Consider the following 27,894-nt stretch of genomic DNA (forward strand, 5'->3'; position numbering starts at 1 on the left):
TGACAAATAACCCAATTTATTAACGGAGAATGAATGTGAACAGACATTTCTCCAAGGAATATATACAAACAGCCAATAAAAAATTAGAACACGAAAAGATGCTCAACATTAGGGAGATGCAAATCATGACCATAATAAAATCCCACTTCACATTCACCAGGAGGGCTTTTAAAAAAAAGACAGACAATAACAATGACTAATGGTAGTTGTGGGAAAACTGTAACCCTCATTCATTGCTGATGGGGTGGTAAAATAGTTCCACTGCCTTGGAAAATTGTTCTGGCAGTTTCTAAATTTGTTGAACAGTTACCTTATCGCCCAGTAATTCCATTCTAAGTATATACAAAGTAGATTGGAAAACTGGGTACACACAAAAATGTTTACACAACTGCTCATAACAGTCAAAACAGTCATAACAGTCAAAACAGAAACAACAAATGTCTATCAACTGATAAACTGATAAACAAAATGTGATATATCCATACAACTAAATATTAGCTTGGCCAGAAACTGAACTGGATTACTGATGCGTATTACAACAGTGATGAACCTTAAAAAGGTCATGCTAAATGAAAGAAGCCATTCACCAAAGGGTACATATTTTGTGATTCCATTTATAGGAAACCTCCAAAATAAGCAAATCTCTAAAGACACGGAGTAGATTAGTAGTTCCTAGGAGCTTGGGAGCAGGAATGGAGAGTGACTACTAAAGAGTACAGGGTTTCTTTTGAGGGTGATGAAATTATTCTAAAATTAAAGAGTGGTGATAATTCCACATCTCTGTGAACATATTTTAAAAAAAGCACTGCACTGCACAAATTAAAAGGGTGAATTTTTGGTACAAGAATTGTACCTCAATAAAATTGTTATTTAAAAAAAAAAATTCTGACAAAGTAAACTTCAGGTCCACATTGTTTCTGTAGTGAATTCTAGAGTGAATTTTTAAGGAAGAAATGACACTAATTTTATAGCACTAGGAATAGGAGGAAAAGAAAAGATCTGACAATGAGAAGCTATTTAAGGCATATGACTAACATCATACTTAGCAGTGAATAAATGAATTCTTTCACATTAAATCCCAGCCTGACTGAAAAAGAAATTAAAGTGCACAGAGATAGAAAGAGATAAAAAAAATATGCTTATTTACAAATCACACTATTTAGTATGTAAAATCAAAACCAAAAAACTAGAACCCATTAGCAAGTAGCATCCATACAAGAATTCAAGAGTAAGTTACCATTCTAAAATCCATTTCAGCTACCTCGAAAATTTGCAGATTAAAGAAAATAAGCTATACCTTTACTACAATACATACAAAAAGCTATTCAATATAACTCAAGAGTGTACATTCCTGACTCAAGTAAAATCTTAGCAAACTAATCCTAAAAGGAAAATAACTTACATTGATAAAGAATGTATAAAACAGGCTGAGAGCAATCTGAAATCAAGAGTTAAATCCATCACACCACAAAGTGGGAAATGAATAGAGAGCTGACCTCAGATATGTTCATCTTCTGTAGCGTTTAGGAAGGTGCAGAGGACTGAAGATTCAGCTGGGGGGACAGAAAAAGGACACTGTCAGGACACCTGGCCTGCTTTACAGTTCCTACATTCATTCACCTCCCAATCACATCAGCAGCCCAGCTGAGAAGCAGCCTCCCTACAGCATCCCTTCAGCCCTTGAAATGGCAAGGGAAAGATCCTGTGGAAACACCATCTGTCCATCTACCAGTTTGAAATGATCACGGGGCTTAAACCTACCACTCTCATTTGGTAAAAATAATTTTGTCTATTGATTTAAATTGATTTAATTAAATACAAACAAAAATGGAAAAACAGATGATTGAAGTACAGCAAAGGATGACACTACTTCATTAAAATTAACAGTAAAAAAAAGAGACACAGGCTGCATCCTTTATCTATTTTCCTAGCAAAACTGTTTACCCCTTGAGTTAGAGAATCCACAGACTGCCCAATAAAAAGGATGCGGTGCTTTATGGCAAAGTGTTAAAAATTACTACTTTCTAGTGGGCTGAAGTTTCTCAAAAGGGACTCTTGATAAGTTTCTTTTGATTGACTGAACAGTATGAACGACCGTTCGACTCCTGGCTCTGTCACAATCCGGTTAAGCCTGGAGAAGTCACCGGCCCTCTCAAACTCAGGACCACCTCACCAACCTGAGACTCAGATTTGCTTTTTGCTTAACGTGTGTCTAATGCAGATGCTCATACCGTTATCACGAGATAATTGGGAGGCTTATGTAAACCACCCAATGAAAAGAACAAAGTGCCTTCTAAATAACAACATTATCACTTTTTCGACGGTTAGTACCTGGCACTTGGCTCTTTTTCCAAACGACCCATACAGATTTCTCAGAACAACGCCATGAAGCAGGCATTATTCATAGCCTCCTTTGCAGACCTGACTCGCCCCCAGGTTACTTCTCCCGCCCACAGTACAGGTGACACGGCTGTAACTGACCGGGTCTCTCCCGCTCCAGAGCAGGGCTGCCCAGCACACCCTCCGCCCGCGCTTTCTGGCCCGCTCACGGCCAGCGTGACCACCGCGCTTTCCCTCCCACTGTCCGCCCCGGCGTCCCCCCGTCAGATGCGGGCGGGGCCGGGCATTCCGTCCCCACACGCACCGTCCCCTCTCCTAACGGGTCTCAGCTCCACCGGCCCCCGAGACCACAAGGCCCGAACCGGGATCGCCCCACCCACCTTCCCAGGGCGGAGGTCCAGGCCAGACCCGGGCACTGCAGTCCCGCCTGGGCCAGAGGACGGCCCGAGACGTCCCGCGACGTCCCGCTTCTGCCCCCGCCACAAGAACGCCGCTCTCAGCGAAGCTTCAGGCCACGCAAGCCCTGCACCTGCCACGACCAAAGCTCCAGGTTCTTCTCACCTCGAGGCGCATGAAAGCGGAAGGGGTGAGGCGGGCCCTACGTTGCACATGCGCAGAGGAAGCCGCTAAAGACCAGGAAGACAGTAAGAGGGAGAAAGACTACATTTCCCTTGGCCCCCTGCACCCTGGGTTGACTGTGAGCCAAGCAATCAATTTAGTACTTCAGAGTAGAAATACGGGGGGAAATGCTTATCCCAGGGTCCTGGGTGCCCTGAGACCCCTGACTGGGTGTGTGTCTGAGGCAGGAGATAGAGGGGCCCCAAGCCAGGCATTCACAACTAACCTCCCGTTTACATTTCATGGGGCAGGAAAAAGTGGGCTTCCGACACTTACAACTTAGTCTCCTGTTTACATTTGCTGAGACAGGAGATAGATGGGATTCAGTTTAGACATTTAAAATCAGCCTCCTGTTTGCTCTCTGAAATGGAAGTAACTGCAGAAACAGGGTAAATACCCAGGCTTTGTCTCCCGTGAACACCTTAAGATAACAGTCATGGCAGGAATAGAGAGGGGCTAACCCTTGTTTGAGTCAAGGATCAAGAGGTCATATATTTCCCATCCTTGGGGCAAGGGAGACACTGCACATGTGCAGAAAGGTTCCTTGGGGGTCAAAAAGGAGGGCACACCACCCCAGAATGTGTGATGCTAAGGCCGTCGCATAGGCCTCTGGGCTGAAATCCATCTTGGAAAAAAGTTGCCCAGGCATATGGGGGAGGGTCCTAGGGCAGGTCAGGTGTAGAAGAAGAAACCAGATAATTGGCCAAAGGTACACAAAGACCCAGAAGAACTGCCCTGTATAAATGATTTAACCACCTTTTTACTGCGCTTCTCCTCATTAGGGGGGACGCCCACACCCTCTCTATCCAGATGTGCATCTCTGCCTTGCTTCTGTCTTAACTAAACAAACTGTTTCTCTGTGTGCTATGTCGCTAATAATAAACTTTGTACCTGTTTTTACAGTTTTTGCCTCCGTGAGCAATGCATTTTTCACTGGGGGCAAGAGCCGGGGGTGTGGTGGCTAGGATTCCTGGTTTTCATCCAGGCTGCCCAGGTTCAATTCCTGGGCAGGGAATTAAGATCTCACTTCATGCCACCACTCACTGCTGCCTCTCCAAGATCATGTCCACACTGTGGCTCTTAGGCCATCTGTATACCTGGGTCCCAGGGCAAAACTAGGAAAGCTCGTAGCTGAAATCATATTCTCCAAATTGCTAGATCCTGATAGTCCCGAGAAAATATCCTCCTAATGGCATAGAATTTTCCGTCTCTGCATTAATTAACCTACTTGGCATCAAGGGGGCATCCTTTGTGAAGGACAAATAGCATATTTTCTCAAGAGTGAGTTCACTGGTTTAGTCATAATGGAACAGACTTCTTTTTTCATTTATTGCAATTTTCAAACCAAGCAGGATGCTGCAGGGCCTTTCTGGATACAAAAGCCTTTCCCTGTCCTCTGCTTCTTTGGAGGAAAAAGGTTTCAGCTCCTAGACTGTTGTCGCTGAGTTGCAAAGGACAGATTCAGACAGTTACTAATAAGGAAGAAGAGAAAATACAGAAACAAAGGAGGGGCAGTCAAAAACAATAGGGTAGCTATAAAACGGGGACCTGTTTCCTCCTCAAGGGATATACATAGCAATATCTATGTATGTGTCTTGTTATGCATAACAATATGTGCAGGATCTAAAACTCCCACTCTGCTGGAGGATGGTAACTTCAGATTGAGTACAATATTCCTAAACACCACCCAGTCACCTCATTACCAACAAAAGTCACACATCCTATAGGCTTCGCCCCAAATTTTTACTATAAAAACTCTTCCACAAAAATCATCCAGGAGTTCAGGTCTTTTGAGCACGAGCCACCAGTTCTCCTTGCTTGGTCTTTGCAATAAATCTTTACCTGCTCCAAACTTCGACGATTTTGTTTGTTTGGCCTCACTGTGCATCAGGTACATAAACTGGCATTTGGCAATCATTTCCTATGTAAAAATCCATGAGCTCCTAACGTTAAAGGTAAATATGAAAGTATAATGAACTGACAGCCATACCATGTTTGTTTTATGCAAACCAGATGGCCCTCCTCATGACATAGGCCTAGCAAAATACTCAATATTGTTTGCAAATTTTTTGTTCATACACCTCCAATCCTGACCTGAGCAAGGCTGTTGAAAAATCATTATTCCTTCAACACTTGATGGAATATTTTCTGTGTTCTTTATTGTATATAAATATATTTCAACATTTTGTTTTAAATTATACAAAAACACAGGGTCAGTTTAATCAAAAGCATAGTGCTTGATGGGATTATTGGAGGAAATTTCCACTCTGCATCTCCTTCCCAAATGGAACCAATGTTCATTAGCCTCAACTTTATTCAGTGCAGTCCACTACACAAATACATTTTTCAAATAGGAGCTTTTCTTTTTTCCACTTATTTACAACTCATTTTGACTCAATTAAAGTGTAGTCATATTATCAAGTCAAATTATTTAAAACTACATAGTTGGGCTGCAACACAGAGGCTTGAAAGAATGAAAAAAGAGCCCAAAATCAGCGACAGAGACATCAACGATTTAATGGATGGAGGATCTTACATGTCTGAAGTGTGGTCCTTGAGTGACATCCCACCCTGTGCAGCAGACCACAGGAAGGACGTGGCAGTAGTCTTCCCTAGCAGGGGTTGGGGGGAAGATACCAGTTATAGGGGGAATTGACCTCAGATTGGTTCATCAGTTACCAGGGAAACCAACAGAGCTACATGATTCTCACCGTCCCTTTGATAAGCTATCAGCGTGGCGATGTTCTGCTCTAAAGCTAGAACAGTCATTGGCTGGGGCATGGGGCAAGTATGCAGGAAGGTTACTCTTCTGAGTAGGGTGTAGGTGAAGCAAGCACTGGTCAAGCAGGAGATGTACAAAGAGCAAGAGAACAGGCATTTTGAGTGGCCTGACCATACATACATCATACTTTTTCTTGGCTGCATGATATTTTATTGGAGGGGTATATGATTTACTTAATAAAAACCTTTTACATGGATGTTTAGTTTGTTTCCAAATTTCATTATTGTAAATATGCAGTAAATATTTGTGTCTATACTTCTTTGCATATTTGCATTATTTCTGCAATACAAATTCCAAAATATACAATTGCTAAATTAAAATAGATACGTAAAAGTTGGTAGATGTTAACAATAGGCCATCAAAGAAGCTATGCTAATTTATACTCCCACTAGGATTTGTGAAAGAAAAAGCCTTTCTGACACTTAGTAAAACAGTAAGACTTTTTTCAAGAAAATTACAATAGGGCAGAGAGATCAGACTTAACTCCAAATACAGCAAAGAAAGCTGGGGACTTATAGCTGATGAGCAAAGTGAGGGAATATGTGGATGGAAAATGACTAGAAGGAGACTTCAAAAGTAAAGGGATTCTTACTAACCTGACCTAACGAGATTCTTGCTAAAGAGAGGCCAAGTGCTTAGATGTCAAAGGTGAGGGATGAGGCTCAAGGATGAAGATTCTATCTAAACTGACTTAGCAGGATTCTTGCTAAAACTGGACTGTGTACCCCTGTCAAGGATGGGATGGATATGGAATGCTAAGGTCAAGGCTTAGTCTAAAAGAGGGTTTAGAGGAACCTGACTGAAGTTTGGTCAAGAAGGGCATTTGGGTCACATTACATGAGAGTTCCACTCCCCTCATCCCTATTCCAATACAGGATTTCACTGTTCTTTGATAAATAGTTATTACAGAGGCTAATCGCATAGATGATTTACATCTACATATTTCCATTGGGCATTTTCTTACTGTATGTGTGAGAGTTACAAGTTCCAAATTTTTTATACAAATAGGTTCTGAGACCAGAGTCCTTTGTATTATTCTGAAAACCAACTTATATTACATATAAAATTCCATCATATATTTGGATCTATTGATAGAGTTTTGTTGTTGTTGCTCCCTTGGTCTATCTATCAATGCACCATTTACACAATGTGTTCATTACTTTAGCTTTCTTATAGATTTAACTATGATAATCATATCTTTTGACTCAGTTTTCAGAATTTCCCTAGCTATTCTCACAAGCTCTTCATCAAGAGAAACAGTATAACTTTCTAGGGCCAAATCTCTAAAAATAATCATGCTGAGGTTCTGATTAGCATCATACTTATGAATTGAAGTGAGACATAATATTGTTACAATGGTAAAATAATGACATTATCCAGTCTGCCAATAATATACTTCTGGCCACTGTATATCTCACTCTCCTTTAGATCCCTTATGTAGTTTAATAGTTTTCTATATATAGATATACATATAGGCAAACATTGATTCAGTTCTTTCAACTGGATTCTTATAGTAAATGAAACATTTTCACATATGGTATAATATGTATTTATTTGCACATGGGAAAGTTGTTGGTTTTGATATAGTAACAATGTTTTTTGCTTTATTCTCTGATTTATTTTTTCAACTAGTTTTAATGTTAATGATCTTGGATATTCATGCACATAATGACAAGCCACTGATTTTCAACATTTATCATTATTTGTACTTCTATTATGGGCTGAATTGTGCCCAACCCCTCAAATCAATATGTTGAAGCCCTAACCCTGAGTACCTTAGAATGTAACTATATTCAGAGTTAGAGCCTTCCAAGAAGTAATTACATTAAAATGAGGCTGTGAAGGTAAGCTCTAATCCATTCTACCTGGTGTTCTTATAAGAAGCTTTGGCTACACAAGGAGACACAAGGAATGCATACATACAGAAGAAAGACCATATGAAGACACAATAAGAGGGCAACACTAAAAAAGTCCCAGAGATCTAAAGCACGATATAGTGAATATAAACAACAGTATTGTATTATAGTCATCAAACTTGCTAAAAGACTAGATCTTAATTATCACAATCACCAAAAAGAAATGATAATTACATGACATGATCAAGGTGCTAATTGTCACTACAATGGCAATCATATTACGATACCTAAATCTACCAAATCAACATGTTTTACACCTTAAATTTACACAATATTATATGTCATATATTTCAATTAAAATTGAAATATATTTCAATTAAAATATGTCAAATATATTTCAATGTTATATGTCAAATATATTTCATCTCTCCTTGGCTTGAGACCATCTGCAAGCCAAGCAGAGATGCCACAGAAGAAACCAATTTACTGACACCTTGATTATGAACTTCTAGCCTCTCAAACTGTAAGAAAATACATTTCTCTTGCTTAAACACCCAGTCTACACTTTGTTGTTATGGCAGACCTAGCAAACCTATACACCTTATAATGAATTAAACATAATGAGCACAAAAAGTCTGGTGGAGCTATATTAAATAAGTCATAATAGACTTTAACATAAAGATTAATAATAGAGATAAAGTATATATAATCATATACTATATACATAATATATATAAAATATCTTTTCTGTGTATTTATTATTTATTCTTTGTAATTCTTATAACCTGTCGTGTGACACCTGGTCTTCCAGATGCCGGATTGACAGCAGGGAAAAAGAAATAAAAATCCCTCTACTCTGCTCTTGGGTTTGTGTTCAGGGTTGGTGTGGGGAGCCTATTAGATGGAGTCACAGCAAGAGAGCAAGGGAGTATGTCCCTACCTGGCAGAAAGTCCTGACGAAATGGGTGCTGCTCCCTTAGGTGGAGGTGCTTGGTCATGGCTGGCCCTTGGTTCAGTATAAGATAGACCAAAGATGAGCCTTCCTCTCATCTCACTTAACGAATCTTAATGGCAAAACACAAAAAGATCAAACAGGTTACAAATGACAGAAATACATCTCAGAACCAAGCTCAAGAATATTTATATGTCTACAAAATATCCACCACCCAGCAAGTCTGGAATCCAGTTAAAAATGACCAGATTTAACAAGAAAATGGGACCCATGAGGAACAAAATAAATCAGTTAAAACTGTTGCTAATCTGGGAATTCCCTGGTAGACCAGTTGTTGGGACTCCATGCTCTCCCTGCGGAGGACCTGGGTTCGATCCCTGGTCAGGAACTAAAATCCCACAAGCCACATGGCATGTCTGGAAAAAAATTTTTTTTTAAATTGTTGCTAATCTGACACAGGTGTTAGAAGGGTATTAATACAGTCATTAGCACTGTATTCCATACAGTCATTATCCCTGTATTCCATAGATTCAAAAAGTTAAGTACAAGCATGAGAGATAAAACAAAAGATTCAAATTGAACTTCTAGATGTAGATAAAAACTACAATGCTTGATATAAAAAATAAAATGGATGGGATTAAACAGCACATTATACATTTCTACAGAAAAGACAGGAAAAAAACAGAGGAAAAATTAGCAATGAACAGCAAATGGTACAACAATTTCAAGTGGTCAGATAAATATGTAATTGGAGTTCTTACAGGAGTGTGAGGGAGTAGGGGAGAAAATTGAAAGAAATAATGAGTGAAAGTTTTTCAAACTGTAAATCCATACATCCATGAAGCTTAGTGATCTCAAGTATAAGAAACATAAAGCTACACTAAGGCACATCACAAACAAATTGATCAAAACCAGTGATAAATATAAAATATTAAAAGCAGCTGGAGGAAAAAAAATTGTTTGTACAAAGAAGCCAAGATCGGGGGGGGACCTTCAAGATGGCGGAGGAGTAAGAGGTGGAGATCAACTTCCTACCCACAAATATATCAAAACTACATCTACACGTGGAACAACTCCTACAGAACATCTACTGAACGCTGGCAGAAGACCTCAGATTTCCCAAAAGGCAAGAAAATCCCCAGATACCTGGGTAGAGCAAAAGAAAAAAGAAAAAACAGAGACAAAAGAATAGGGACGGGACCTGCACCTCTGGGAGAGAGCTGTGAAGGAGGAAAAGTTTCCACGCACTAGGAAGCCCCTTCACTGGCAGAGACAGGGGATGGGCGGGGGAAACTTCGGAGCCACGGAGGAGAGCACAGCAACAGAGGTGCTGAGGGCAAAGCGGAGAGATTCCCGCACAGTGGATCAGTGCTGACCAGCACTCACCAGCCTGAGAGGCTTGTCTGCTCACCCACCAGGGCAGGTGGGGGCTGGGAGCTGAGGCTCCAGCTTCAGAGGTCAGATCCCAGGGAGAGGACTGGGGTTGGCTGTGTGAACACAGCCTGAAGGGGGCTGGTGCACCACCGCTAGCTGGGAGGGAGACAGGAAAAAAAGTCTGGACCTGCCGAAGAGGCAAGAGACCATTGTTTCGGGGTGCACGAGGAGAGAGGTTCCTTCCCTGTGTGCCCACAGAAGGCAGAGCACTGCCTAAGCAAGTTCCAGAGACGGGAGCGAGCTGTGGCTATCAGCTCGAACCCCAGAGACAGGCATGAAATGCTAACACTGATGCTGCTGCCACCAAGAATCCTATGTGCAAGCACAGGTCACTATCAACACACGCCCCCAACCCTGAGAGCCTGTGGAGCCCACCACTGCCAAAGTCCCTTGATCCAGGGACAACTTCCCTGGGAGAACACACGGCATGCCTCAGGTTAGTACAATGTCATGCCAGCCTCTGCTACCAGAGGCTCACCCCACATTCCAGTTATGACTACCATACCCCTCCTTCCCACCAGCCTGAGTGAGCAAGAGTGGCCTAATCAGCCGCTGCTTTAACCCCTCCTGTCTGGGTGGGGAACAGATGCCTGAGGGTGATCTACATGCGGAGATGGGACCAAAACCAAAGCTGAACCCCAGGAGCTGTGCAAACAAAGAAGAGAAAGGGAAATTTCTCCATGCAGCCTCAGGAGCACCAGATTAAATGCCCACAATCAACTTGATGTACCCTGCATTTGTGGTATACCTGAATAGACAACAAATTGTCCCAAATTGATGAGGTGGACTTTGGAAGCAACTGTACACTTGGGTTTTGCTGTCTGCGACTGATTTGTTTCTGATTTTTATATTTATCTTAGTTTAGTTTTTAGCGCTTGTTATCATTGGTGGATTTGTTTATTGATTCAGGTGCTCTCTTATTCTTTTTATATATTTTTTATTTTAATTACTTAATTTTATTTATTTTTTCTTTCTTTTTTTCTCCCTTTCCTTCTGAGCCATGTGGCTGACAGGGTCTTGGTGCTCCTGCCTGGTGTCAGGCCTAAGCCTCCGAGGTGGGAGAGCCGATTTCAGGACATTGCTCCACCCGAGGCCTCCCAGACCCACGTAATATAAATCAGCGAGAGCTCTCCCAGAGCTTCTGTCTCAATTCTAAGACCCAGCTCCACCCAATGGCCGGCAAGCTCAAGTGCTGGACGCCCCATGCCAAACAACTAGCAAGACAGGAACACAACCCCACCCATTAGGAGAGAGGCTGCCTAAAATCATACTGAGTTCACAGACACCCCAAAACACCACCAGACGTGGCCCTGCCCACCAGAAAGACAAGATCCAGCCTTATCCACCAGAACACAGGCACCAGTCCCCTCCACCAGGAAACCTACACAACCCACTGAACCAACCTTAGCCACTAGGGGCAGACATCAAAAACAATGGGAACTACGAATCTACAGCCCGTGAAAAGGAGACCCTAAACACAGTAAGTTAAACAAAATGAGAAGACAGAGAAATATGCAGGAGATGAAAGCATAAAGTACAAAATGAAGAGGATATAGGCAGTGTAACTGAAAAACAATTCAGAGTAATGATAGTAAAGATATCCAAAATCTTGGAAATAGAATAGAGAAAATACAAGAAACGTTTAACAAGAACCTAGAAGAACTCAGGAGCAAACAATGATGAACAACACAATAAATCAAATTAAAAATTCTCTAGAAGGAATCAATACCAGAATAACTGAGGCAGAAGAACGGATAAGTGACCTGGAAGATAAAATAGTAGAAATATCTGTCACAGAGCAGAATAAAAAAAAAAGAATAAAAAGAATTGCGGATAGTCTCAGAGAGCTCTGGGACAACATTAAACGCACCAACATTCGAATTATAAAGGTCCCAGAAAAAGAAGAGAAAAAGAAAAAGAAATATTTTCAGAAGAAAATATTTGAAGAGATGATAGTTGAAAACTTCCCTAACATGGGAAAGGAAAAGAGTCAATCAAGGCAAGGAAGTGCAGAGAGTCCCATACAGGATAAACCCAAGGAGAAACATGCTGAGACACGTATTAATCAAACTAACAAAAACTAAATACAAAGAAAAAATATTAAAAGCAGCAAGGGAAAAGCAACAAATAACATACAAGGGAATCCCCATAAGGTTAACAGCTGATCTTTCAGCAGAAACTCTGCAAGCCAGAAGAGAGTGGCAGGACATATTTAAAGTAATGAAAGGGAAAAAATTACAACTAAGATTACTGAAAATCTGAAAAGTAAATTAAGAAAACAAACCCATTATCAATTTCAGTACAAAGAATACAATACTTAGAAGTAAACTTAACTAGAGGTGAAAGACCTGTACACTGAAAAGTGTAAAAAATGATGAGGAAAATTAAAGAAGACACTGATAATATGGAAAGACATCCCATGTTCATGGTTACTATTTTTAGAATGTACATACTACCATAGTGGTCCACAGATTCAATGAAGTCCCTATTAAAATCCCAATGGTGTTCAATACAGAAATAGAAAAAGCAATCCAAAAATTCATAGGGAACCACAAAAGAGCCCAAATAGCCAAAACAATCTTTCGAAGAATAAAGCTCAAGGGATCACACTTCCTGCTTTCAAAACATATTACCAAGCTACAGTAATTAAAACAGAATAGTACTGGGTTAAATACAAACATATAGACCAACGGAACAAAATAGAGAGCCCAGAAAGAGACCCATGTATATACAAGAAACAAAATATCACCACTGAATACTCTCAATCAAATACTTATGAAAAGTCCTAAATACACTTTTGTCAAATGTTTGAATCCTAAACGTTAGTAGCATGGAACATAAAAATACATCCAAAAAAAACCAACACCATTTTATATTAATTTAAAATAAAGTCACAAAAAAATGGTATAGGCTTCTCATATCATAAAGCTTCCTTCCAACCTGTAACAACCATTACATCTTCCCAAATGCAATCTAGATTTCAACAAACAGGAGCAATACCACCACCACCACCATCACCACCACCAACAGCAACAAACAGCTGTAACAGAAAATCCTGATGGGAAGGGAGAATCTGATTTCCGGAATTTCTACTTTATGTTATTTAACATATAAATTTTCAACAAAGAGTTATGAGGTATGAAAATAAACAACAAAGTATGATCCATGAATGAGGAAAAAAATGTATATATACATATATATATATATTTATATATATGTGTCTGTGTGTGTGTGTATATATACATACACATTGTCCACACAATGTGGACATACACATATACACATTGTCCAGGCATAAAAAGACTTTAAATCACTCTCTTAAATATTCCCATAGAACTAAATGAAATTTTGGACAAAGAACTAAAGGAAATCAGGAAAATGGTGCCTCACCAAGCGATGAATACTAATAAAGAGAAAGAAATTACAAAAAGGAATCAAATATATATTCTAGAGTTGAAAAGTGCCACAACTGAAATAAGAAAGTCATTAGGGGGATTCATTAGCAGATTTAAGCAGGCAGAATAAAGAATTGGCACATTTGAAGAAGAACTGATTGAGACTATCCACTCTGAGGGGTGGAAAGAGGAAAGAGTGAAGAATAACGAGCAGAACGTAAAAGACCTACAAGACATCATCAAGTATGACAACATATCCATAATAGGAATCCCACATGGAGAGAAAGGGATAGAAAGTCAGGGAAAATATTTGAAGAGATAATTGTCCCAAACTCCTCAAATATGATAAAATACATGAAAGTACATATCCAAGAAACTCAATGAACTCCAACAGGAGATCTACACAAAAACACTATATTAAAATTGCAAAAACTAACAACAAAGAGAATTTTGAAAGCGTCAAGGGAGAAGGCTGGTGGATTTCATATTCACGTGTTGAAAGAAAAACACTGTTCACCAAGAATTCTATATCTGGTAAAACCATCTTCCAAAAATGAAGGACAGCAGTGATATAGGTAAGATGGCAGAATAGGAAGCTCCAGGTATGTAACCCCATGAAAACTCTGAACTAAACAATAGAATACAAATAGCTTTGTGGGAGCTCTAGAAACCAGCCAGTAATCTGAAGCAACAAAGTGAATGCCCAGTAAAGAAAGAGTCACTCTCAAAATGAGAGCAAATTTCGTGACATTTTTGCTCACTCTTATCCTAACCCATTCCTGGCTCAATATGGTGCAGTAGAGTGAAAGCTGCCCAATTACTGGTCCTCCATTGGGAGAAAAGTAAAAGAGTGCAACTTGATTGCAATGTGTGGCATGCCAGGCAATGTCTGAGAGTCTGATTTCTGTCTCACATGACTCAGAGCTGAGATAGGAATAGTGGAATATTTTGTATATCAGATTGGTGGCTGTGAAAGCAATGATGGATTCAATGGCCCATGAAAACTTCATGGCAACTGTAGACCTGCACACACCTGGAGGGCAGAGATTATTGACAGAGGAATACAACAGAACATTTAAGGGCCAAGAAGCCAGGGGTGAGGCTCTTGGAGAAATGAAACAATTAAAAACAGCTGTGTGTGTGGCAGAATTAGGGGCTTGAAGCTGGGCTTTACACACAGGCCCAGTGAAGGCACATCCTCATAAAAGATCGGAGACGACCTGAAGCCTTTACACCAGGCTGATTAGTGAAGGTTTTCCTCTGCAAGTATCCAGTCTACAAGGCTGGGAGAGGTGGCTGTTTTGTTCAATATGCAATTTTTGACAAAAACTCACAAAATACAGAAAAAACAGGGAAATGTGGCCCATTCAAAGGAACATAATAAATCTCTAGAAAGTGACACTAAAGAAACACAGGCTTCAGGGGCTTCCATGGTGGCGCAGTGGTTGAGAATCTGCCTGCTAATGCAGGGGACACGGGTTCGAGCCCTGGTCTGGGAAGATCCCACATGCCGCAGAACAGCTGGGCCCGTGAGCCACAATTACTGAGCCTGCGCGTCTGGAGCCTGTGCTCCGCGACAGGAGAGGCCGCGACAGTGAGAGGCCCGCGCACCGCGATGAAGAGTGGTCCCCACTTGCCACAACTAGAGAAAGCCCTCGCACAGAAACGAAGACCCACCACAACCATAAATAAATAAATTAATTAAAAAAAAAAAAAAGAAACACAGGCTTCAGAGTTGCTAGATGAACTCTTGAAAACAACTGCCTAGGAAGTCAGGAAGGTGATATATCAACAAAGTGAGAATATCAACAAAGAGACAATTTATTTTAAAAAAGCAAATGTGGAGCTAAAAGTGTAAATTGAATATTTCACAAGAGGGGTTCAAAAGCAGACTGCAACAGGCAGAGGAAGGCATCAGCAAAGTTGAAGACAAATCACTTGAAATTATTAGTTCTCAGAGCAAAAAGGAAAATGAATGAAGAGACGTGAACAGACCCTAATGGAATTATGGGAATCCAAAAAAGAAGACATTATGGGAATCCAGGAAGAAAAAAGAGTGAGAAAACAGCGGAAACCTCGTCTGAAGGAATAATGGACAAAAACTTCCCAAGCTGTGAAATACTTGGATATAAAAATACAAGTTAAACGAACTGTAGGGTGAAATCAAATAGACCCACACTAAAACACAGAGCTCCTTAACAGATGAAACAAACATTGATGGAAGGGAGAAACAGTAAGAGTTGGAGACTTTGATAGCCTTCATTCAGAAATGGGAGAGAACAACCACACAGAAGATCAGGAAGGAAACAGAAGACTTAAACAACAGTATCAACCAAATGGACCTAACACACACATATATACACAGCTCTCTACCCAAAGACAGTAAATTATAGATTTTTCTCAAGTGTACATGTAACATTTCCAGAATAGGCCATATGTTAGGCCACAAAACAATTCTTAATAAAAATTAAAACTATTGCAATCACACAATGAATCTTTTTCTATCACAACGGAATAAAAGTGGAAATCAGTAACACAAGGGAAACGAAAATTCACAAACATGTGGAAATTAAACAGCACGCTTTTAAACAACCAATGGGTCGAGGAAGAAATTACAAGAGAAACTACAAAATACCTTGAGACCAAAGAAAAAAAATACAAAATACCAAAACTTACGGGATGGAGCACAAGCAGTGATGAGAGGGAAATTTATACCTGTAAAGGCTTACATTTAAAAAAGAATAAAGATCTCATATCCACAATCGAACATCTTCCTTAAGGAAGTAGAAAAAACTTAACCCAAGGCCAGCAGGTGGGAAAAAGAATAAATATTACAGCATACATAAACAAAACAGAAAAACAATATGGACAGTCAATGAAACCAGGAGTCGGTTATTAGAAAAGATCAACAGGTACCTCAAGATGGACACAGAAGAGACTCCTGAATTTCCCTCCTTCCATGGATGCACTGAATATACAGCTACACACAGATCAATTCCCTCTGAAAGATATCAAGAAACTAACTTTAGTGACTCCTACACATTGGGAAACTGAGAAAATACCCACAAGGAAATGTGTAGGAAAGGATGAGACACACTCTTACTATAAACCCCACCCAAGAACAGCGCCTTATAATCTTTCTGAAACCACCAACTCCTAGCCTCTTCCCAATTAGCGCACTGTTTGCACCACATTTCTAATGTCCCAAATTTTAAGGCTGCCGCCTGAGGGATGGGCCCCCAAATCATCTAGCTCTGAGAGCCAAACGGGCTTCCCTTCACAAGTCCCATGGTATTAGAGCAAACAAATAAGCAGTTTTTACAAGGTGCTTGAGCACTCCCTCTGGCTATCTCCCCAAGCTCAGAGCAGAGGGAACACACACAAATGCTTATCTCCCAATTTCTTCCTGGAGGGTGTTGGACTACATACTTTGCCAGCTACTGTCTGAGGGCCCAGCTTCTAATCAGCTTGCATTTCAGCTGACTGGAATCCTGCCTAGAGCCCCAAAGAGCCAGTGGGTACTTACCCTGCTCTCTCCCCCCAGCTTCCTTCAACAATAAAGCCAAATCTCCTGCATGTCCCTGGAGGGAGCTTGTCTACACATTTAGAACCCTGACTTTTAAAACTGCCACCTGAGGGATGGACCCCAAAATAACCTGCCTCTGAAAGTCAACTGGGCTTGCATTCCTGAGCACCACAGTACTATAGCAAACAAAGAAGCAGTTTTTAAATGGATGCATGAGGATTCCCTGTAGCTATACACCCAGACCCAGCATGGAGGGAGATGACAAAATAATGCCCATCTCCCAGTTTCTCCCTGGAAGGAAGTTGTATATTTTCCTAGCTGCTGCCTGTGGTTCTGGCTTCCAGTTAGTCAGCATGTGGAAGCTCACTGGGATCCTTTTGTGAGCCTGGTAAACCTGGTGGACATGTCCCCTGCTATCTCTCCCAGCTCCAAGTAAGACCAAATTTTTATCTTCTCTCCTGAAAGGAGCTTGTCCACACCTCTAGCACACCAGTTTTCAACTGCCACCTAAGGGACTAGCCCCCAATTCACCTAGCTCTGGGAGCTGAAAGGGCTCAGCCTTCATGAGTCCCTGGGACCACTAAAAACAAAGGCTGTTTTACTTGGACAGAGAAGCATTCAGAGCAACTATTTCCCTTGGCTCAGCACAGAGTGAGGAAGAAAAAACTCTTCCAGCTCTGGATTCTTCTTCATAGGGGCTACCCGGCATATGTCATATTCTGACTTTTCCAACTCCTGCCTGATAACTGGGCTTCCAATTCACCTGCATCAGGGAGTTAAAGCAGCAGGCAACTGGCAGTTGTCCAGAAGCCTACACAGGCATATGAGCATTAACCACATCTTTGAGGACACTGATGGGTCTTGGAACACCCTCAACTACTGGAAGTCACTAAGAACAAAGACAATGATTTCAACAACCAGGCCAGGCTGATTAAGGAGGTTCATATCCTACACAAGGCCAATCTGTCAAAACTGGGAAAAGTGGCTGTTTTATACAAAAACCAACACAGAGAGTCAAAGAAAGTAAAGAAACGGGGATGTTTCAAACAAATAAACAGATCTCTAGGAGCTGACCTTAACGAAGTGGATATAAGTGAATTACCCAACAGGGAGTTCAAAATAATCGTAATAAAGATGCTTACTGACGCCAGGAGAATAAAGCATGAACAAAGTGTGAGTTTCAACAAAGAGACAGAAAATATTAAGAAGTACGAAACAGAAATCATAGATTTCAAGAATAAATGAACCGAAAAATTCAATACAGGGCTTCACAAGCAGACTAGGCCAAATGGAAGAAAGAATCAGACAAGGCAGTGGAAGTCATCTAATCAAAAGAGCAAAAAGAAAGAAGAACAGAAAAATGTGAAGATCACATAAGGGACACCAGTAAGTGGATCAATATATGCGTTACAGGTCTTCAAGAAAGAGAAGGAAAGAAAGGGCAGAAAGCATATTCAAAGAAATAATGCTAAAAACTTCCCTAATGTGGGGAAAGAAAGAGATACCCAGATCGAGGAAGCCCAAAAACTTCCAAAGAAGATTAATCCAAAGAGATCTACACATAGACACACTATAATGAAATTTTCAGAAGATAAAGACAGAATCGTAAACGCAAGAACAGAAAAGCCACTTGTCTAATACATGGGAATCCTCATAAGATTAACAGATTTTTCAGCAAAAAATATTGCAGCCCATAAGGGATAGGAATGATATATTCAAAGTGTGCAAAGAAAAAAAAACTGCCAAGAATACTGTATCCAGCAAACTTGTCCTTTAGAATTGGAGAGACAGAATTTTCACAGACAAACAAAAGCTGAAGGAGTTTATAAAAAAGTTGTTAAAAGTTCTTCAATCTGAAACTTGAGGAGACAAGAATATACAATGGAGAAAAGATGGCCTCTTCAATAAGTGGTGCTGGGAAAACTGGACAGCTACATGTAAAAGAATGAAATTAGAATACTCCCTAACACCATACACAAAAGTAAACTCAAAATGGATTAAAGACCTAAATGTAAGGCCAGACACTATAAAACTCTTAGAGGAAAACATAGGCGGAACACTCTTTGACATAAATCACAGCAAGATCCTTTTTGACCCATCTACTAGAGAAATGGAAATAAAGACAAAAAAAACCCAAATGGGACCTAATGAAACTTAAAAGCTTTTGCACAGCAAAGGAAAACATAAACAAGACGAAAAGACAACACTCAGAATGAGAGAAAATATTTGCAAATGAAGCAACTGACAAAAGATTAATCTCCACAATTTACAAGCAGCTCATGCAGCTCAATATCAAAAAAACCGAACAACTGAATCCAAAAATGGGCAGAAGACCTAAATAGGCATTTCTCCAAAGAAGATATACAAATTGCGAACAAACACATGAAAGGATACTCAACATCACTAATCATTAGAGAAATGCAAATCAAAACTTCAGTGAGGTATCACCTCACACCGGTCAGAATGGCCATCATCAAAAAAATCTACAAACAATAAATGCTAGAGAGGGTGTGGAGAAAAGGGTGCCCTGTTGCACTGTTCGTGGAAATGTAAATTGATACAGCCACTGTGGAGAACAGTATGGAGGTTCCTTAAAAAACTAAAAACAGAACTACCATATGACCCAGCAATCCCACTACTGGGCATATACCCTGAGAAAACCATAATTCAACAAGAGTCATGTACCACAATGTTCATTGCAGCTCTAGTTACAATAGCCAGGACATGGAAGCAACCTAAGTGTCCATCAACAGATGAATGGATAAAGAAGATGTGGCACATACATACAATGGAATATTACTCAGCCATAAAAAGAAACGGCATTGAGTTTTTTGTATTGAGGTGGATAGACCTAGATCTGTCATACAGAGTGAAGTAAGTCAGAAAGAGAAAAAGAAATACCGTATGCTAACACATATATATGGAATCTAAAAAAGAAAAAAAAATGGTTCTGAAGAACCTAGGGGCAGGACAGGAATAAAGACACAGAGGTAGAGACTGGACTTGAGGACACGGGGAGGGGGAAGGATAAGCTGGGACGAAGTGAGAGAGTGGCATGGAAATATATACACTACCAAATGTAAAATAGATAGCTAGTGGGAAGCATGCACATAGCACAGGGAGATCAGCTCAGTGCTTTTTGACCTCCTAAAGGGGTGGGATAGGGAGGGTGGAAGGGAGAAGCAAGAGAGAGGAGATATGGGGATATATGTATATGTATAGCTGACTCACTTTGTTATAAAGCAGAAACTAACACACCATTGTAAAGCAATTATACTCCAATAAAGATGTTAAATAAATAAATAAATGGAATCATATGGTATTCATGATTAATTATATCTGCTACGCCCAAATACATTATAAAAACACCTTCAGAGTGGAATCCAAAGAGAATCCCATAATAATATTGTAATTATCGAAATCTTTTTTTTGACACACAGGGTTAACATAAATTAAAATGGCACATAAATGATGCACATGGGTCCAATTATATAGTACAACACGTATGTAAAATCTGACAAAAATCTTTCTAACACCTACATCTAACAGCAGCTCTTTAAAGAAATTCCATAACATTTCAAAATCTGTGGCTCCTAAACCAGGTCAACTCCCAAAAAGAATATGGTGTAAGATTAGAAAAGTATATCTGGGGAGTGAAATTAATGAACAAAGCAGAAAGAACTTCCAGCCAGTAACATTTTTGGAACTTTCCACTTTATTAATAATAACCTCTTATGGCTCCTAAGTACTCACCTCAACATGAATATGTCTCCCCATTAAAGCAACAGCAATATAATTAACAACACTTCCTACACTCATGTTGTGCCTCTCTTTCCTTTTTCCTGTGGCCAACTCTTGAAAGTGTCATTTACGTTTCACATCCTCCACTTCCCAGCCCTACTGACAGCCAGTCCATGGCAATCTGACTTGCGTCTTAACCCATCCATTAAAACTGCTCTCACTACAAGTCATTAACCGTCAATTATTCCTAAAACCAACAGACACGTTTCAGTCTCTGTCTTACTTGAAAGCTCAGCGATACTTGCCTCCTACAATTCTCCCTCTCAGTTTCCTTTGTGGGCTTCTTGCCCTCTGACCACCTCTCTAATATTTATGTTTCTTGGTCCTCTGGCCTATGTCCTATTCTCTCTCACTCTGTTTACTCTCGCACTGGAAGTACAAGCTCAGCATGTCCAAGGAACCAGGCTGATAATGCCAGAAGCTAGTCATTGATTTTAGCTTTACCACAAATGGGATGGCCAGACGTTGTGTGCTCTGATGTGTTCAGTGTGACATACAAAACTAGTAAGAAATTACTCTTATTAGAAGCCGTTAATGCTCATTTTCAGTTGTAGGAAATTCAGGACATAGAGGAAGAAGTTAGAAAGCACCACGAGGAAACAGACAGATCTAGATTGTAGAACATCCTACAGGAGAGCAAATCAATGGTGTGGAAAACCACTCAGGATTAGAAGATATTTAAGAGTTAACCACAACATGCCATGTGTGGACCATTTTTGGATTCTGATTCCAAGAAATACACTGTCAAAGAGATGTCTTTATGATAATCAGCAATATTTTAATATGGACTATTGGATGGTAAAAAAGAATCATTGGTAATTTCTTCAGAGGTGGTAATAGTTTTATGAGAAAATGACCATATTTTTAGAGATGTATGTTAAGGTGTGTAGAGGTGGAATGAAAATAATGTTTGGGATTTTATTTCAAATACTTCAACAACTCAACAAAAAAGAAAAAAATTAAGTTATCATATTCCTTCCTCCTCTGCCCATCTGAATCTGTCCCACCTCGTGTTTTATTATCTCAGTAATATCAGTGGCATCACTCATTTGCTCAACTAGGAAATCCTGATTCTCTGGTCCCTGAGCTTCCACTTCTAATCAAAGCTTTGTAAAGCAAAGTTTTGTCAATTATATCTCCTCAATATCCCTCAACTTGTCTCCTCTCTATCCCAACTGTCTCTACCGTACATAATTTTAATCCACAATTTCTACACTGACCTCCTAGTTGGTCTCTTGGGCTCCAGTCTGATCTCTCGTTTATCGTTTACCTCACCACTAGAGCCTAGGCATTTTTCTGAAGTGCATCTCTAACCATGTCAGTGCGTCTGTGATCTGGCTCATGAGAACTCCTCCAGTCCCAATTCTTGAACTCTTATCTTGAACTCCATGTCTGAAACAGTGACCTTATTATAGTTCCTCACAAAATGCAGTATCAATGGCCTTTTCCAGTTATGACAGAGTTGTCTGCTATTGGAATTACCCTCCCACCATCAATAATTATAAAATGGACATAAAAATATAAAAATGGACAAGTCATATGAAATAACTGTTTTTAGGCATTAGTTAGTAGACAGCACAGGACTGCCATTCCTAAAAGAAGATAAATATATAAGGTGGGTCCCACATTCCGCTGTTTCTCTGCCTAACGGAAATCTCCAAAACTGCTATGTAGGAAAATGGAACCCAAGCAGAGAGTTGAAGTTTTGCCAGGCAGAGGAAACAGATTCTGATGTGTCTGGAATTTGCAAGGCAGAGTACACAGAGGAAAGAGCCACAAAGAAAGGTGTCCCAGAAATCTGCACAGCTGTTCCCTCGAAGTTCCTGGCCAAATCCAAAACTGCACACAGACAGAGCAAGATTCCACAAGACTCACGCAGAGCATTGAGAGTGAACAGAAATTTCATAGGTAGTACAGTGCTGGAAAGACATTAGATTTCTGAACCAGACAGAGTAGAGAGACATTGGTGAAAACCCTAGGCATTCAGTTGAGACCCAGAAAGGCCATTCTTTGGGCATGAGGACTAGAAGAAAAACCAAAATAGGCCCGCCCTAACAAAGTCTAATTCCAAGCCTCAGTAAAACTAAAGTGATCCATCAGTAGGTTAATTGTCTGTCAGAACAAAGCACACAACACTCTCTAGAGAAATACATAATATAACCCAGAGTCCCTGTATCATAGCATTCATAATGTCCAGCAAAGATAAAAAAATAATAAGACTTGTAAAAAAGCAGGAAAATAACAGCTTTAATCAAAAAAAAAAAACATTCAGTAGAAGCAGACCCATAGAGGCCATATGTTGGAATAATTATAAATAATTGTATAAATAGTTTAAGACTGTGAAAAAATATAAACAAATTGGCAGAGAGGAGAAATCCAGCAAAGAAATGGAAATTTCAAAAAAATACTTGAAATTATAGAACAGAGGAATATAATACCTGAAATGCCTAAAAATCCCTGGACAAACCAGGGGTAAAAGATCGGTGAAACTGAAGATACAATCAATATAAATTATCTAAACTGAAGTAGAGAAGGAAAAAAAGATTTTTAAAAAACAGAGCCTCAACGATTTGTGGAACAAAGTCAAGAGGTCTAATATACATGTAATTGGATCTCCAGAAAAGAGAAAATAGGTTAAAAAAACTTTTAGAAAATATAATGCCTAAAAATTTTCCAAAATTAATGAAAGATAGCAATCTTCAGATCCAAAAAGTCCTGAAAATCCCCAGCAGAATATATACAAAGAAAATCACATGTAAGCACATCACAGTCAAATTGCTGAAAACCAAAGATAATGAGAAAATCTTAATGTCTGCCAAATAGAAAAGACAGAGGGAACAACAATAAAAATGGTTGATTTCTCACTGGAAACAATGGATACCAGAAGAAACTAGAATGACACTTTTTAAGTGCTGAAAGAAAAAAACGCTTCTCGCTTTTTTAGCTGGCCTTTCCAGACTCACCAGTTTAGATTGTGTCCCTCCTACGTGCTCCTGTAGAATACTGTACTCCCCTATCACAGCACTTGCTTAATTATTGATCTCATATCATGATTATAATCTCAATAAAGATACAGACTATTTCACCATGTTTAATATTGTGCCCTTAACTTTTAGCATAGTAAGTTCATATTAAGTGCTCAATTACTATTCTCTAAGTGAATAAAAAATGCTATAGTAAATTTATAAAATGATGGCCTGCATCAATGAAATATCAAATAGGCTAAAAGTATTTAGGAACATTCTATGTAGACTTTACATAAGCTAAATCTAAAAGGCAAAAAGTAATCTACTTAGTAACTATTTCTTATGGTTAATTAATGCTTATGTGGTTTTCAGTGACCATGAAGATATCTACTTAGGAGCTTACAAAAAGCAACAACCTGGATTAAGAATATATTCAAGGTAAATTATCCTATGAATATAGTATAAATTAAAGGCTAAGTTATTTCACATGTATGACTTAGATATAACTTCTTTAGAGCTATTCTACTTAAAAAGACATAGACAACTTAGGAAAATTCTTCAGTGATGTAGTTTTCAAAAATAAAACCGTCATTAACAACATTTAGTCATACGATATAGAATTGTAATAACAAGGTTGGAAATGTACAGAGAGACAAGGAAATAAATTGTAAGATAGCCTTACAGCAATAACTTGGAGTTGCTGGCCACATCAGTTCAGCTGGCCTAGATCTGAGGCCCCTGCTGTCAGTGTAAATTCCAATGCTCTTAAAACATAACAGATACTCAATACTAGAGATCTCAATTGCACAGAGAGCATCCACTGGTTGATGTGCAATAAATGACAGTGTAGGGTCATGGGAGTGCAGCATCCTGTATGGAATTCTTTCTCTCCTCAAGGGGTATCTCAGGAATCCTGATTGGAATCCTACACAGAGCTGTTCGCTGAAGATGCCCATCCACTGGACATTGGTTGGGATTTGGAGCTCTTTAAATTTTCTGTGAGAAATTTTCTTGCTCTGAAACAGCTTGTAACAGAAGACTTGGCTTTTCCTAGCCACACAGAGGCATGTATGGGCCCCTTGGCACACTGTTCCAGAAGTCACGGTCTGGCACCCTTTGGTTTCTGCCAGCTTGTGAATATCAGTCTTTCGTCCATCCAAAGCTGACATGGGAAACAGCTGCACATGGTGACTTCGTCCTGAGATCACTGCAACCATCTGGCCATGGGGGATAAGCTCAATCTGGTGAATCTTCTTCATGTAGCCAATGCGAATAATTTCTACACAAATAAGCATATTTGTAAGTCATTTTAAAATTCATAATAACTTCTGTTTACTTATTTCAACTGTTCTCCAAATTTTACTCATAAGCAACTAAGAAATTTTTCCCAATAAAAATGATCTGATAAATCTTCTTAGTGTCATCAACTTGAGTAATTTCTCTACAAATAAAACAGCAAGTCACCTTCAAATAGCAATGTTTTCTTATTTTTTAATTTTCTTTATTGAGGTATATTTGACATATAACATTATACTAGCTTCAGGTGTACAACATAATGATTCAATATTTGTGTGTATTGAGAAATTGTCACCACAATAAATCTAGTTAACATCCAACACTGTAGATAATTACAATTTTTTCTTGTAATAAAAAATTTAAGATCTATTCTCTTAGCAACTTTCAAATACACAATATAGTATTATTAACTATGATCATGTTGCTGTACATGACATACCAAGGACTTATTTATTTTATGATTGGAAGTTTATACCTTTAAAACCCCTTCACCCATTTTGCCCATTACCCCCACCTCTGGCAACCACAGATTGTTTTCTGTATCTATGAACATGTTTGTTTAGATTCCACATATAAGTGAGATCATATGGTATTTGTCTTTCTCTGTCTGACTTCTTTCACTTAGAGTAACAACCTCGAAGTCCATTCATCTTGTCATAAATGGGAAGATTTCTTTCTTTTTTATGGCTGAATTATATATATATATATATATATATATATATATATAATATATATATATTTTATATATAATATATATAATATATATATGTATGTATGTATATATATATCACATCTTTACCCATTCATCCATTGGTAGACACTTAGGTTGTTTCCATATCTTGACTATTGCAAATAATGCTGCAAGGAACATGGAGGTGCGATATCTTTTCAAGTTAGTGTTTTTGTTTTATTCGAATAAATGTCCATAAGTGGAATTGCTGGATCACATGGTAGCTCTATTTTTAATTTCTGAGGAACTTCAATACTGTTTTCCATGTGGCCGCAACAATATACATTCCCATCAACAGTGAACAAGCGTTCTCTTTTCTCCACATCCTCACCAACACATTATTTCTTGGCTTTTTAATAATAGCTATCCTAACAGTTATGAGGTGATATTTTATTGTGGCTTTGATTTGCATTCCCCTAGTGATCTTGAGCACCTTTCATGTATCTGTTGGCTATCTGTATGTCTTCTTTGGGAAAATATCTATTCAGATCCTCTGTCCATCTTTTAATCAGATTGCTTAGGCTTTTTGCTATTGAGTTTTATGAGTTTTTATATATTTTGGATATTAACCCCTTATCAGCTATGATTTGCAAATATTTTTTCCCATTCGATAGGTTGCCTTTTCCTTTTGTTGATGGTTTCCTTTGCTGTGCAGAAGAATGTTTTCCTATTTTAAAATTCTTTCCGATTTTTACTCCAATGGATTTAAATCAGGTTCTAATAAAATCACAGACATAAACGCAAAGGGTAGGTTTGAGAAGGACCAAAAAGGGATAGGAAGAGGATAAGAGATCAAAAATTATATAGGTTAAAAAAAAAAGATAATTATTCCATAGATAACATAATTACCTTAAACATAAAATTAGCATAATAAAGCACTAAATTCAGTCCTGAGATTCCAGACAGCAAGGCGAACACCCTCAATGTCTGACAAGTGGAAATATACTGCTTCTTCTTTTTTTTTTTTTTTGGCCTTGCCATGCAGCTTGCAGGATCTAGATCTGAACAGGGATCAAATCCAGGGCCCCGGCAATGAAAGTGCCGAGTCCTAACCACTGGACCACCAGGGAATTCCCAATATACTGCTTCTTTAGGGAACAAAACTGTCCTTTTTTTTCTGGCACTAAATTGATTCCTTTATTACACAAACATTTGTTGATTGACTACTATGTGCCAGGCACTGTTTAAGTGCATAGGATACAGTGCTGAACAAAGAGAGACAAGTCCCTGCTCTTATGCTGGCACCTGGTGGACCTTTCATGGGTCTCCTCACCAGGACTGAGTCACCCACACAGCATGGGAAGCCTTCAATGGAGAATAGCTAATGCCCTTCAAATGCAGGTTCTCCTTTAACTAACTTATCATTAGAGTGCAAGACATTCAAGAGAACATCTATATTACAATGACTCCTCTTCATTTCATCTACTTCCCCATTTCTCCCTCAAACAACCATGAGAGCCAAACAAAAACAAACAAAACAAAAACAGAAACAGAGAACTCTGCGGTCTTATCTGAGAAGTATTCACTTTATGTTGTTACTCTTTGTGGTGTCAATGTACTAGTGGGGGAGGGGGATTCAAGCAGAAGTGTTTCCTTTCATGCACCAACTTGAAGACGGTAAACTAAGTTCTTACAGCGCACTTATTAGATAAAATCACTTGTGAAGATATTTGGACACACTACTATATATAAAATAGATAACCAAGAAGGACCTACTGTATAGCACAGGGAGCTCTACTCAATCTTCTGTAATAACCTATATGGGTAAAGAATCTGAAAAAGAATGAGTACATGTATATGTATAACTGAATCACTTTGCTGTACACCTGAAACTAACACAACATTGTAAATCAACTATACTCCAATAAAATTTTTTTTCAAAAGATATTTGGACTCTGGAAGATTATGGATCTCTGAAAGGAGAAAAGTCATCAGTTGACTTGAAAACACATCGAACCAGATGTGGAAAATTTCTTTTACAGAAAAGAAGAGAAGAACCTGATATTATTACTATTAGAGTTTAAAGTTATTCCAGAACAGTAAATACTCTCCTTACCATCTATGGTAACGTGGACAACAAATAACCCTTCTTCATTTCCCAGAGCGATTCTTTTGTGATCTATATTTGACACATAAATTAAAATATCAAGTATTTTTGGGGGCAAACATTAAGTGAAGCTAATAAGATAAACTGGACA

The 27,894-nt window shown here is 39.1% G+C and overlaps 1 protein-coding gene across 1 annotated transcript; it reads right to left on the reverse strand.

Annotated features, from left to right (window-relative positions):
* Positions 1-27,818, reverse strand: LOC130706633 (serine/threonine-protein kinase MRCK alpha-like). Its single transcript, XM_057539329.1, has 4 exons — positions 27,753-27,818; positions 24,353-24,949; positions 8,537-8,660; positions 1-1,553 (listed from the first exon to the last, which is right to left on the reverse strand). Exons 2-4 carry the CDS (start codon positions 24,927-24,929, stop codon positions 1,550-1,552), a joined length of 705 nt encoding a protein of 234 aa, XP_057395312.1. The 5' UTR covers positions 24,930-24,949; positions 27,753-27,818; the 3' UTR covers positions 1-1,549.
* Between the last annotated feature and the right edge of the window lie 76 nt (positions 27,819-27,894).

This window comes from Balaenoptera acutorostrata, unplaced genomic scaffold, assembly GCF_949987535.1.
Source record: "Balaenoptera acutorostrata unplaced genomic scaffold, mBalAcu1.1 scaffold_1026, whole genome shotgun sequence".
NCBI lineage: Eukaryota > Metazoa > Chordata > Mammalia > Artiodactyla > Balaenopteridae > Balaenoptera > Balaenoptera acutorostrata.

Coding starts and splice junctions, on each gene's coding strand:
- LOC130706633 (XM_057539329.1), bottom strand. CDS start 24,929: ATGAAGAAGATTCACCAGATTGAGCTTATCCCCCATGGCCAGATGGTT. Junction 8,661..24,352: donor AGCAACTCCAAGTTATTGCT/GTAAGGCTATCT, acceptor TTTGCCATTAAG/ATTCGTTAAGTGAGATGAGA.